General features: G+C 36.3%; 2 protein-coding genes across 5 annotated transcripts; one reads left to right on the top strand and one right to left on the bottom strand.

Annotated features, from left to right (window-relative positions):
* Nucleotides 1-2,613: 2,613 nt before the first annotated feature.
* Nucleotides 2,614-4,726, top strand: LOC18100301 (20 kDa chaperonin, chloroplastic). Its single transcript, XM_006381523.3, has 6 exons — nucleotides 2,614-2,783; nucleotides 2,887-3,090; nucleotides 3,402-3,581; nucleotides 3,678-3,833; nucleotides 4,120-4,197; nucleotides 4,285-4,726. Exons 2-6 carry the CDS (start codon nucleotides 2,908-2,910, stop codon nucleotides 4,456-4,458), a joined length of 771 nt encoding a protein of 256 aa, XP_006381585.3. The 5' UTR covers nucleotides 2,614-2,783; nucleotides 2,887-2,907; the 3' UTR covers nucleotides 4,459-4,726.
* Nucleotides 4,727-5,287: 561 nt separating this feature from the next.
* LOC18100300 (auxin response factor 19) lies at nucleotides 5,288-13,172 on the bottom strand. Of its 4 annotated transcripts, none has more exons than XM_024603250.2 (14): nucleotides 12,609-13,172; nucleotides 11,492-11,604; nucleotides 11,307-11,402; nucleotides 11,036-11,083; nucleotides 10,760-10,915; nucleotides 10,577-10,661; nucleotides 10,115-10,205; nucleotides 9,869-10,033; nucleotides 9,557-9,752; nucleotides 9,015-9,153; nucleotides 6,671-8,562; nucleotides 6,207-6,397; nucleotides 6,031-6,110; nucleotides 5,288-5,758 (listed from the first exon to the last, which is right to left on the bottom strand). In XM_024603250.2, the coding sequence occupies exons 1-14, from the start codon at nucleotides 12,649-12,651 to the stop codon at nucleotides 5,583-5,585; spliced, it is 3,471 nt and encodes a 1,156-aa protein (XP_024459018.2). In that variant the 5' UTR covers nucleotides 12,652-13,172; the 3' UTR covers nucleotides 5,288-5,582. The 4 variants fall into 4 exon arrangements, with proteins under 4 accessions (XP_024459018.2, XP_006381583.3, XP_006381582.3 ...); XM_006381521.3 differs by having other exon boundaries at nucleotides 11,027-11,083; nucleotides 12,609-13,171; XM_006381519.3 differs by having other exon boundaries at nucleotides 5,612-5,758; nucleotides 5,921-6,110; nucleotides 11,027-11,083; nucleotides 12,609-13,171.
* Nucleotides 13,173-13,394: the final 222 nt, after the last annotated feature.

Raw genomic sequence — 13,394 nt, 5'->3', positions numbered from 1 at the left:
ATCTGTAATATTTAATTTAAATTTTTAATTTAATCAAAAATTTTCAAAAACCATCAAATATCACCAACGACTTTTCAATCCGTTGGTGATTTCGCTTGTAAATAACAATAATTAATAGTACAATTAGAAAGTGAACAGTTCCAGAGCTCTCTGAAAAATACCGATGGAATGTTCCGTCAATGATTCCTTTTATAATTGACATGATGAACAGTGTCAGGGAGAAGTGAACAATTTACCAACGATTTTATCGACGAAATTAATTCCGTAGGGAAGTCAGTTGGTATAAATGACACATCATCATATTTTTTAGCTTTATTTTAATTCTTTTTTTTCCCACCGTAATTCCCTCGTTATATACTGAGGGAATATTTTCATCAGTAAAATTCATTGTAATTTACGGACATAAATATTCCGTAAGTATTTTCGTTTGTATTTATCAATTTTCTGGTAGTGTTCCTATATGGATTATGTTTATGATGGCAATGCAGTAGGTTTAATGGGACAATAAAATTAGTGTTGTAATTCGCATGATTATTTTTACAATGCATTAATAATGAAATGAACATTAATGTAATTGCAACATAAAAAATTAATACATGTATTTTTAGATCATTTCATTACCGGCATCAATTTCAACAATTGTTTTAATCAAATATCTTGGATATTTATTGAACAATAACTTCAACTATAATTTTAATGAAATACATATTTTAATTAAAATAATTATAACTAAAATTAATTTTTTAAAACTTATTTTTTTATATTATAATTATAAAAACTTTCACAATCCGATAAATTCTAAATGTACAACCGCCTCTACCTCAAGAAATGTTGCCGGTGGACCTAAGCGCATTAGTTGCCCTGGAATTTAAGCCTTTCGTGATTCTAATCCCTTTTATGATCAACATAAATTCATTCCTCGTTGTTTGTGTGCTCCTCCAAGGGGAATTGCCTTTTTTAAATTCGATGAAACCTACCATCTAGCTCTGCACCCTTTAACACTGCATTCCTTTCATTTTGATTATTTTATAATCAACTTTTTATTTATTTATTTTTTATTTTTGAAAGGAAGCCAACCATTCATGTCTTCCCCCACCTGCTAAGTTGGCTGCCAACCTTCTCTTCCTCGTTACAGAGAGTACTGTACTGAACAGGGGAAAAAATAATTGAAGTTTAGGGTTTTCAACGGACAAACCTAACGAGTAGCTACATGGGTTTGGGGTTAGTACAGTAGAAGAAGAAATAAAATGATGGGTTTTTTTACCCCCTTTAAGAAGATACATTGTGTGTATAAACAAAGACAAACATATTAACCTTGTCACTAGTTTAACTAATTAGGGTTTTGATTTCTTTTCTAATAATTATGAGTTTGATTTTTTTTCTAATAATTTTAAGATTATTGGAGGTTTATATGGTTTTTAACTTAAAAATCTGTTAGATTAGTCAATATACATACAAACTCTACTTAGATTTAAAATGGGTGCATTAGAGATTTGGGATATAGGTTTTGTGTTTTTGTTGTGTTTTCCAATTATTTTTTCTAGCAACTTTTTCATAATTTCGACCCTTAATTCCAACCTCCATTTTTATAAACCGATTTTGTGTATGATATATTGGAATTCCAGCCTCCATAAGAAATTGGTTCTGCATAGGTATTTACTGCTAGCAATTATAGCGGTGAAAATGTTTGTTTTGGTTGATAAAAAATATTTTTTTTAGATTAATGTGAGTGTTCGGGTCAGCTTGCACGTACCTCAATTAATTTCACGGATCTTTAAGTTAACGATCATGTAAGTCTCCAGTAACCTTAATGTTTGTGAGACTCGAATTGATAATATGTAAGGAGTAAATTCAGAACCTAATTAGTTAAGTTAGACCTCGATATTAACATTTTTGGATCATAACAAGGCTTCTCTTATGCTAATAAATTTTGATAGCTGCAGGCAGTGACGGAGCTAGGGGGAGGCTGGCAGGGACCTGAGTCCCTGCAAGGAATTTTTCCCAACCTCTCCCTTTGTAAAATATTTAAAATTTTAATCTTTTTAAAATATTTCTTTTAATTTGACCCTCTTATTATTTTTTTCTTATTGCTCCACCTCTGGCTGCGATGTCTACTGGAAAAATAGTTCATCATGTTTTTAGGAACCCTGAATTGTGTGAATTGTATGAAGTTATGACACTGGAAAGACCAGAAGCAATTGAGCTTTTTTTTTTTTTAATTATTGATTTATCTAAAAAAATAATAATAAAATATTTATGATTTTTTTTATTTTAGAGTGCAAGGAGTTAAAATGAATTTTTAACTAAAAAAATAAAGATGATAGACGAACGTGGATGCTAGAATTTAGAAAGATCAAAATTTTTTATTTTATTTTATTCAATGAACCACTTAAGTATTTAAAAATGGATTGAAATTATATTTTTTAAAAATTAATTTTTTAATTTTAAATTAATTTATTTTAATTTTTATATTATTTTAAAATATTTATATTCAAAATAATTTTAAAAAAATATTATTTCAAAATATTTCTTAATAAAACACATTTTAAATAAAACTGCTAATACACTCATAAAAACTCAAAAATAACCCACCCGTTTTAAGAGCTCGACTCAGTTGAGAGTTGAGAAGCGCGTGAGTTTGGAGACAAAAACACTCCAACAAAAATAATTCTAGAAGTCTCTCCTATCATCTCATAAAACCCACTCGAAAACATTACCTCATCAGTCTTGCTAGCTAGGGTTTTATCTGCTTTACTCAAACTCTCAAGCATTTCTAGAACCGGGTACTTATGTCTCTCTTATGCCCTGTTCGAGATTTCATTAACTGCTGTATGATGAATCTGATTTTGATTTTGTTTTTGTTTTTGTTTTTGTTTGATTGATTAGTGCCCAAAGAAAAATAAATAAATGGCAACAGCACAGTTGACAGCATCCTCAATTTCGGTTTCAGCAAGGAACTTGTCTTCCTTTGAAGGATTAAGAGCTTCTAATGTTAAGTTTGCGTCTTTTAAACCAGCTGGTGGCTTTGCTCTCTCTCAACGCCCTTTTCGGTGCTTGGTAGTTAAAGCTGCCACTGTTGTCGCTCCCAAGGTAAAAATTAATTCTCTTTACCAACCAATTGCTTTTGTTTTTCCTTTTAAAGTGCTGAATGTATGCTTAGTGTGCTGTGTTGTATAAAATAGTTTAAATTAGGAATTAAAGTGTGTTGTTTTTGGATTTGCTGAGTGTTAGATTTGTTAGAGTATTTTCTCATACCTTATTTTGGGTTCCTTTTCTTTTTCTTTTTGTTATCGATTGCATCCACAGAAGGTTGATTTCATTTGGTTTAATTTGATTCTTGTTGGGTTTTAATTCAATGCTTTTAATGGCTTGTTTGATTTGATGGTACTTCATTCCTGTAGTACACATCAATTAAGCCTTTGGGTGATAGAGTGCTGGTGAAGATCAAGACTGTTGAGGAGAAGTCTGAGGGTGGCATCTTACTTCCATCTTCTGCCCAAACAAAGCCTCAAGCTGGTGAGGTGGTTGCTGTTGGAGAAGGGAAGTCGATTGGGAAGACCAAGCTGGACATTTCTGTGAAGGTCATTTTTTTGCCCATTAGATGATTTGTAATTCTCTTATATTCATTCATAATATGCTACTGAATTATTGGGTTGGTTGGTGCTTTGCTTTTAAAGACTGGTGCCCGGGTTGTATATTCCAAGTATGCGGGGACTGAGGTGGAGTTCGATGGCTCAAGTCATCTTATACTGAAGGAGGATGATATTATCGGCATCCTTGAGACAGATGATATCAAGGATCTTAAGCCACTGAATGATAGAGTATTCATAAAGGTACATTACCCTCCACTATCCATTGGTTGGCGCATATTGATTAGTATATTTCATTAATGGGATGCTGTTTGTCTTTGGCGGCTGGGTGATTTTAGTTTTAAAGTTGTGTGAAGTAATTGATCTTGAATCATTAATTCCCTTTTTTCACCTCATGTTGCCTTTTTGGGTGTCTTGAAAATGATGGCATGGCATGTTAGCAATAAATCTAGTATGATCTTCTCCACGCTTCATGGTTGTATGGGCACTTGAAGTTTCACAATAATTTGTTATTTGGATTTGATTGTAGCTTGCTGAGGCGGAGGAGAAAACTGCTGGAGGCTTGTTGCTGACAGAGGCAACTAAAGAGAAACCTTCTATTGGCACGGTGAGATCAAGTGTTTCTTACATTTCTCACATGCATTACTGGAAATGTTCATCGGTTGTGATGTATATACTGCTTTTTGATGAACAGGTGATAGCAGTTGGACCTGGACCACTTGACGAGGAAGGTAACAGGAAGGCACTACCCGTGTCCCCAGGAAGCACAGTTTTGTATGCCAAGTATGCTGGGAATGACTTCAAAGGGAGTGATGGTGCTAACTACATCGCATTGAAAGCTTCCGATGTAATGGCTATACTCTCTTAGTTGTCAGTATTCTCTACATGTGTGACTGAGTTTTGTGGCTGAGTTGCCTCAGGGCATACGGATTGTGATTGTAGTCTTTGAATGTAATTTGAACTGCTGGATTGTTTGAATCAATTTGTAGCACAAATTCTCACTAAGATTTCTGGCTGACAACCCCAGTGGGTGGGTGGGTGGATTTGGTCACAGAAAGATAGGGATGATGATAATAATAAACTATATTCACTGGTTAAAGCAGTTTTAATCTAATCCAGTGGGACTGATTCCATCATATGTGAGCAATAAGCCATTTGTGTTAAGGATCCAACCCTACTCCTGTTCCCTAAAGACGAAGTGAATTACACGGAACTGGGCAGCTTTTCGTCGAAGGCGCAGCTGGTTCAATACAAGATTCGTATATGCTTAAAAGTGCACTTAGCTTTGATCTGTGTGACAGACGCTATCATTATACATTATAGTATATATTATACAAAATAACTAAAACAGGAAAGAAAAAAAAAATAGTCGAAAAAAAAGAGGTTGTCTTTTTTTTTTTTTTAAATTGTTTTTCGTGATGAAATGTATTAAAATAATATTTTTTTTATTTTTAAAATTAATATATCAAAACAATTTAAAACAAAAAAAAAATTAACCAAAAAAATTTTGAATTATTAAGAAAGGCAGTTTGGGCAGTATTCCTAAACAAAGTCTTAGTTATTTAACTTTAACAATTCTTTTTACATTAAAAACAATATTTTTTTTAAGATAGAATTGGATTTTAATGGTGTTATTATCAATTAATTTATAAAAAAATTATATAAATTATCATTATTGCAAGATGAAATTGCCGAAATTCTTCCAAATAGAAATTCTCATTATCATAAAATTAAATAAAAATAGATTTTGGAAATTACCTCGCAGCAGATCCCGGGTATATGGCTAGTCATTTCTACAACATATCAAAGTTTATATCACTAGTTCACGCACGTGAATTTCACCTAAGAGAGGGCGACAAAGCAACACTAAAGGGTAGAAAGTGCTGTTCTATTAACAAGATGTGGAATTGCAGGTAATTAGCGATTGTTAATGGACATAGCATTTACAAGAGAAAATGTGTTAATCGGCAGTAGTAGATTGGCAAGATGCTTTCATGGATCCTTTGCCTCCTGTCCACTCTCCCGGATGTAATCCAAAGTTGAACTACTAGGGATACTACCATCTGAAGGCAAAAGTTGCAACAAAGGTGACAGTATTTGGGGGATTGCTGTTGGACAATCCACAGCTCTAGCACCTAGCACCACATCTGTGGCAGGAGCTCGACTACCTGCAGCAAGATAATGTAATTCCAGTCACATCTTCCCGAGTGTAGTCACATTTTCCTTTGTTACACAACTTAAAAATCATTGACAGAACGCCTGGGACAGCTGCTGAGGGCAAAAAAAGGATTAACCATCAAGGGAAGTCAACTTTAGCTCAGATACTCCACCTGACCCATTTATCTGTTAAATGAGGCAGCTGAATTATCATCATACTGCCCCCTCCAGACATTTCCACTGTTAGTGCCACTACAAGCTTGATTGGGAACAGGCACATTACCAAGATCTCCATCCAAGCTCATCTGTTGCACTTCAGCAGATGACAGTATCTTTATGCTCTGAACACAGCTCACGAACTCCCTGAGAGCAATTTCAAAATGCATATTTGAGAGTTATAACAGGTCATAAAGGACAGAGAAGAAATAATGTTATAAAGTACTGAGGTCCATGACTCACTCCCAAGGATCGTCTCCAACAAGTAATATGTCATTTTCATGATCAACATAAACCAGTTTCCAGTCTGAACTTTGTGGATCTTCTAGTTGCCCTTCAATGCCAAACATTCGGGCAAGATCATGTCTCAGCTCGTTATAACCTTTATAACGAGTGACATCAATAGATCTTCCAACTGAGCCACGCTTTTGGACCTGTATGAATTTGAACCAGCGTTAGGATATTTACTCGGGAGCGAGCAAAATTATCTACAGTGGAATAATATTTGTTGAAGAATATTTACCAGTTACTAGTTAAAGAATAAATAACTAAAGAGTTGATTTCTCCTCAGACAAAAGGATTGTAAGCTGCTAATAATCAATAACACATACAAACATTGATTTTTTTTTCTAGGTGAGATTTCTCAGTCTGTTAAGCTGAGAGCTTCTCGAGAGATTAAAAGAGAGGGAACAGGCAGGATGACAAACCTTCGTATATGTACGCATCCGTTGAGTCTGGTTGGTCTGGTTGGTCCACAATCCATTGTTCAAAACCCCAGTATCATTGATGGCAACGTCATTCGAACAACCAGGCTTGAAAGGTATGTTTGGCACAGCAAATGACTGGGAGCTAATTGCAGCTGTGGACAACTCTGTCTCAATATCTCGTGTAGTACCACCATAATTAGCAAGCAAGTTCTGAAGATCCTTTTGAGAGTCATATCCCCTTGACAATAAAGTATCGGGTGCCAAAGCATCAATATTAGATGCAAAAGGAAGACTGTTTCGAGGATGTGACTGGACATCACTATCCAAGCCAAAGGTTGGGACTGAGAAATTCTGCTGGATGTTACCAGCATCTAGGCAATATGATGTTCCGGAAGAGGAAGCTTCCAATTGATCAGTCACAGCACCTTTATATTTTAGTTGGTCTAGACCTCTTGAGCTGGGAAACTCATTCTTGACACGAATTTCAGACTTGTTTTGGAGATCTTGAACAAGATTACTTGCAGGCTCAATAGCTGAATCACCCATCAACATGGCCGGAGCTAGATGGTTTCTGTTCAGGAAATTTTGTGGAGAAATCTGGCAATTATTAGTGGAAGGTGAGGTTGAACAAGATGGCGCTTCTCCATCTGTAATACTTGAACGTGCTCTAACTGCCATAGGTGGTTTCTGCAATCCTTGGGGCTGGTTCATAGGAAAAGATTGTGTTTGCATAAGTGCGGCTGTTGAGAAGCTGTTACTGCCAAGTGGCTGCTGATTCTGTGACAGAGGTGGCTGCTGATTCTGTGACAGAGGTGACTGCTGAAGTTGCTGGTGTTGCTGGTGGGTCTGCTGTTGTTGTTGCTGTAGCTGCTGAGACTGCAGAACTGAGCTTGCAGGGGAGGGCAACTGCTGATGCTGCTGCAACTTCTGTAGTAACTGAAAGTGAAGCTGTTGCTCAGAGTGGCTGGGCTGTGATAGTTGTTGCAATTGTTGCTGTTGCTGTTGCTGTGGCTGTGCCCTCTGTGATAGGTTTTGCTGTATCAACAGCAGAGGGGACTGTTGCAATTGAGTCTGCTGCTGTTGTCTCTGTGAGAGGTTAGATTGTTGCTCCATTTGTTGATGAAGCTGTGAGTCTTGTGGTAAAGAGGTCAGTGGATATGAACTTTTATTAGCAGAAGGTATGCTTTGGGATTGGGTATTGCTTGCCAGTAACTGCTGCTGCTGCTGAAGCTGAGAGTATACAACTGGTTGCTGCAAATTCTGATTTGGAATTTGGTTAGGGGCAACCACACTGTCATTGAGTGTAGGTGGTTGGAAAATCTGCTGCTGCTGTTGATGCTGTTGTATTTGTGGTGGTGGTTGTCGTATTTGTGGTGGCTGCAGCTGCGGCTGTTGCTGTTGCTGTGGCCAATGCTGATGCTGTTGCTGTTGGGAAATAGGTTGCTGCTGCTGCTGCTGCTGATGTGGATAAGGTGGCTGCTGCTGCTGCTGATGTGGATAAGGTGGCTGCTGTTGGTTAATAGGAGTCTGCAATAATTGTTGCAGCTGCTGTTGTTGAGTCCATGCCATTGGTGGCTGAGGCAACTGACCGACTTGGTTTTGTGGATTTGTCTTGTTAAGTTGGACACTTGGAGGAGATAGGCCAGGGGCTTGAAAATTCAATACCTTTGATGGATCATCAGTGCTAAGATTATTATGCAGGGCATTGGAAGGAACCATCGATGGGAATAATCCTGATTGAGTAGCTGGAAACTGATTATTTTGCTGCATGCTCATCCATTGAACTAAGCTCAAACCAGGAAAGATTGAGCTTGGGGGATCCTTCATGCCAAATTCATCTCCAAGCCAAGGCATGGCTCTCTTAAAAGCATTCTCTATATCAGAATCGTCATCTGCAAAAGCACTGCAAAAGATTTAGTTTACAGACACGCAGCAATCTATAATCAAAACAGATGGCTAATTAATAATATCAAGGATAGTATTAGAGTAAATGGACAAATGTTAGTCTATTTAACACTCTACTTCATGGGACATGTTGATTTACTTGGATGTACTGGGCCTTAAAAAATTGAATCCATCTATAGATTTTAAATTCCAGATAGGAAAAACTTGTCGGGTACCAGGCAATATAGTTTTCTTTTCTTACATCCAATCAACATTCTTGCAGAACACAACTGTCACTGGTTATAATACAGTAACAGGAAAAACATAGAAGAAAATACGACTGTAAGTTTCTATCCATTTGAAATGTCTTAGAATCATTGTAAATGGCAATAAGATAAATTTGCAGCAGGTGAAACTATTATATAGTGCAATATAGAAATGGGGTCGTTGATGAATTTACCTGGCATCCCTGGCTGCTTAGGGAACTTTGGTCTGAAAAACGGAGGTGGATATATGTAGAAAGGAGTTACAACAGGCTCAATCTCCCAAATCGAAACTCTGCTTGGCCGTTCACCTGCAGTTGATTCATCCCACCCAACCTATCACCATTTAGAATTGGTTGGGTAAGCTAAATAATTAGCCATTCGATTTATTCAATTGAGAAATATCTCCATAAAAAAGTAAGGCATGCGCTTGAATGGGTATAGAGAAAATAATCTAATGACAAGTAAAACCAAAGTTAATAGCAACCAAGTATCAAACAGATATTTAAAATCAATGTTTGGCAGAGAAGCTACAATCAATACAACTCTAGAAGGTCACTAGACAGATAGTGCAACCAAGAAACTAAGTTCTACGAATGTAGCTCAAGCACCGCATGCCTCTAAAATAGTCCACTAGACTGTTTTTCGAAACGTCGCAAATTGTTACACGAGAACACACAACACCACTAAGTTTACACAACCTCCGTATCATACAAAATGTACAAGCAGCTAATAATACCTGAAGATTGCGCCACTGCGAATTTTTCCAGCGCACTGGATCCATATCACTGATACCAGTGATTGTACCCATGTATCTGCGGACTCCTGACTCTTCAGTCTCAAACATCATTCTAAATCTCATGCCAAGTGACACTTGCGTGTACAAGGCTTTATTATACTTGGAGAAGGGAATCACAAACTCAGAAGGGCTTGCCCTATTTAAATCAATTACATTTGTTAGGTCATGCCTTTGGCTTCATAAATTAACCTTCTCCACTGACCAGATAAATTGTGAATTTGCGATAACACCATAAACAAGTTAGTGCAGTACCTTGGATTGTAGAATATAGTGAATGGGCTGTTGTTTGCAGCAGCATGAGCTGCGGCAGCAAGAATTCCAATATGCATACTATCACTGGATATAACTGATGAAGAGAGAGCTGGTTGTTGTCTATTAGCACGCCTTATACCCAAGAGAAGCTGTGATTTCTCATCTCTACATCAAACCAGATTATTTCGTCTCAACAGAATGATATTCCAGCCGAAAATCTTTCATATCAAACATTCAATCTCATACCTTATGAATAGAACGGAATCACCAGCAAAAAGTCTTTTTGTGCTGACAAAGACACTCCAACCTGTAGTGAGCAGGTGCCTTTTTGGTTGCCCTATGATCAAGGAACAGTTTAATGCACTTTATTCTGGTTTTTAAGTTATAAGAAATCAAATATGTTAAAACCTCCTAATATTTGATCAAAACTGTAAAACATCTATTATTCATAAGGCACCAGTATACTAAAGAAGATTGAAATTTCATTTTCTATTTGTTAACAAGTAGCGACATTAATATTAGCATTGGAACCTGAATTTATAAACTCACTGGCTCAAAACCACATCCTACGGAGGAAGGAAAGATACATATATACATCCACGGATGAATTTTGAAAGAACAGTCATTTCATTTCCATACGGCAACCCTGTTCAAGTGTTTCACTATGAAGTAGTATAAAGTACTTTATGTATCAAAAGGGGGCTGTACCTCGATAAATATGCCTAAACGTCCATGTATTGTCGTGTAAATCTCTGGCCACCAGCTCCTGAGCAGGTGGTTGCATTGAAAAGTCCTATTCAATATAATCAATGGTGAACATTTGTGAGGCAGATGTAGACACATGATCCATAAATATAAAATTTTAGTCATATTTGAAAAGATTGTGCGCACTAGAGGAGGGAAGATCTTCTCAGCTGCTCGACGAGGTACAGAAAATCCACCATGAGTACTTGTATCACTAGCTGTAAGAGTTTTGCAGAAGAACTCGGTAGGTTGCCTGTTTTGCTTTAGCCCCATGTCAGACGCTAGCAGTGCTTCCTTCTCATACTGTAGATCAGATATTTTAATCAATCAACCTCACAATGACACTCATTTAGCCTTGCATAGAATAAGCGAAAAACGTTTTATTATAATGTTAAAATTAAATAGCTAACCTACTTTGCTTACTGGTTGAAGGGTCATCTGTGCATAGACCTCATCAGTTTCCACATCAGCCTGAGCAAACATATGCATAAATCATCAAATATAAAACTTTGGAATATCAAATTTGTGTTCCAGACAGTCAACCAGATCTCATATATTGATTCTTCTCAAGAAAGACATCTAAGGCATGCAAGAACACCAGCTATTCAAAATATGCACCAATTTCTAGCAAGGCAATGTTTTTCGAAGATGTTTAATTATTACAAACTGCTGCGTGGAACAATGGAGGTCGTACATGCAATGTGACATTATGAAGCATACAAATCAACTTGGAAGGAAGGTTGGGGTAGCTGGGTATGAAATCAGTCTCCTTTTGCATTGATGCTGCAACCTGAAAGTTTTAGGTGTCAAAGTAACTTTCGTCAGAAACGACAATCCAGAGTAGCTGTTCAGTTAGATTTATTAGTGAAGGTGACATACCTGCTCACTGTGGCCTTGAGGGAAGTAAACTACGAGGCTTCCAACTGGAGGCAAGGAAACCAGTGGCCCAGCACAAGCATGCCACAACTCTGAATTGATGCATTTTCTTTCCCCTGCATTCAAAACCAATCAGAATGCTATCACAATCATACAAATCAAACTTTGATTGAGCTAAAGAGTATAAAACATATTTCTCATAACCAATTCAGTCTCTCTGAAAATGCGAAGTACATATAATTTCAAAACAGGTGAGGTTCTTATTTCTGGCCCTGAAGATTACATGATCGATCATGACCAAGATATATGTAAGAATCATGAATTGTATCAGCCACACATAATTTATTTCCAGTGGTTCTGAAAGGGCTTACTGAATATTTCTTGCTAGTATATTTTTATCCTTAACATTAAGATTTTATGAATGTAAAAAATTTCAAGTGAGAAATGTTTTTCACTGGACTGAAAACAAGCTGTCTTTAAATTCAGCAGTAGAATGGAGAAATTCAGGAATTTGAAAAGAAGGAAATTCCAAGATTCAGAAAATTTAAAATTCTGTTTAAAATCAAACAGTAGACTGCATAAATTCAGAAACAGAATAAATTGGAACCTTTGAGGTGTTAATTTTAACAACAAACTCGTGCACCGTACATATCTTCCTGCATAACCTATAGTATTATACGGAAACTCTAAGTCTTTCAAACAAAAATCTGATACTCAAAACCATATGAGATGCCAGGAAAGTGAGATACAAGTAAATGATCTACCAACTAAAAACCCCAAATGCAAACATGGATGCCATATAGCATAAAAAATCTGTGGTAACATTTAAAAAATAGTAGTTCTCACATAAAAGAGGGGGGGGGGGGGGGGGCAAAAAATATCACAACTGCCAATAAAAACTCAATCTTCAATCAACAGTACATGCTAAGAAAAGTGGAATAAGAATTGAGTAATAAATCACCAGATTCCTGAACTCCCAAAAAAAAGTCTTCACCAGGAAAAAAAGGAAGCATGAGCTCAGGTATAGAGAAGTAACCATGGATATCAAACTAGCAAACCAGAAAACAGCTATAGCACCAACATGTATCAAAGAAATAAATTTTGACTAAAGACAACCTACCTTCTGCAAAATTTGGCAAGAATCCATTTGAAGGAACCTTCATTCTTGCAGATATGAATAAAAAAAACTCTCTTTTTTTCCAATCAACTCCTCTCTTCCACACAGGTTTTAACCATCCACCTCAAACCCAACTCCTGTTTTGTTTAGTTTCAGACTCTAACTACATAGCCATTGCCAATAATTGCAGGATAACTTCTCTTGAAATGCTCAAAAAGAGTAAAAAAGAAGTCACCTTTAAACCAAGAAATCAAACCCCAACTAAATCCCTCAACATAACAAACAAAACCAAAATCATAAGGGAAACGAGCTTTCTTTCCTCGTCTACTTCTTTGTCTTCCAGAAATGACCCAGTAAGTTACTAATCTTGACCATCTAAAAAAAGACTGGAGATTTTGATCACCAAAACAAAACAAGATATCCCATTTTAAAGTTCATTTAACTTGACAAGGATCAAAGAGAGATTGAAGCTGAATTGTCGCTGAGAAATCAGAGGTAGCAGAAGCACAAGCACAAGCAAAGACAGCTTTTTTATTTATGTCAACAAGCCGACATATAATAGACTCAGGCTGACAATCAATCAGACCTCTATGTTTTTTTCTTCTTCTTCTTTTTTTTTTTTAGTAAAATAAACATAACAAAAGAAAAAGTAAGAGGCATGATTATTAATTATTACCACATGGTTATTAGTCAATTTAGACTTTATTATGTTCATAGTAATTTAAGTTTCAGACCAGATATAGTAGTTCAGGAGGTTTTTTAATATATTTTAGATTTAAGTATTGGAGT

Source organism: Populus trichocarpa, chromosome 6 (genome assembly GCF_000002775.5).
Source record: "Populus trichocarpa isolate Nisqually-1 chromosome 6, P.trichocarpa_v4.1, whole genome shotgun sequence".
Classification (NCBI taxonomy): Eukaryota; Viridiplantae; Streptophyta; class Magnoliopsida; order Malpighiales; family Salicaceae; genus Populus; species Populus trichocarpa.
This window is presented reverse-complemented; position numbering and strand designations above follow the sequence as displayed.

Bases quoted from the DNA above. Each gene is read 5' to 3' on its own strand.
- LOC18100301 (XM_006381523.3), top strand. From the start codon at position 2,908: ATGGCAACAGCACAGTTGACAGCATCCTCAATTTCGGTTTCAGCAAGG. The intron at 3,091-3,401 runs GTAAAAATTAAT...TCATTCCTGTAG, and splicing joins CCACTGTTGTCGCTCCCAAG to TACACATCAATTAAGCCTTT. The intron at 3,582-3,677 runs GTCATTTTTTTG...TTGCTTTTAAAG, and splicing joins AGCTGGACATTTCTGTGAAG to ACTGGTGCCCGGGTTGTATA.
- LOC18100300 (XM_006381521.3), bottom strand. From the start codon at position 12,651: ATGAAGGTTCCTTCAAATGGATTCTTGCCAAATTTTGCAGAAG. The intron at 10,206-10,576 runs GTACAGCCCCCT...CCTTGATCATAG, and splicing joins GTTTAGGCATATTTATCGAG to GGCAACCAAAAAGGCACCTG. The intron at 9,753-9,868 runs GTACTGCACTAA...TGATTTAAATAG, and splicing joins ACTATATTCTACAATCCAAG to GGCAAGCCCTTCTGAGTTTG.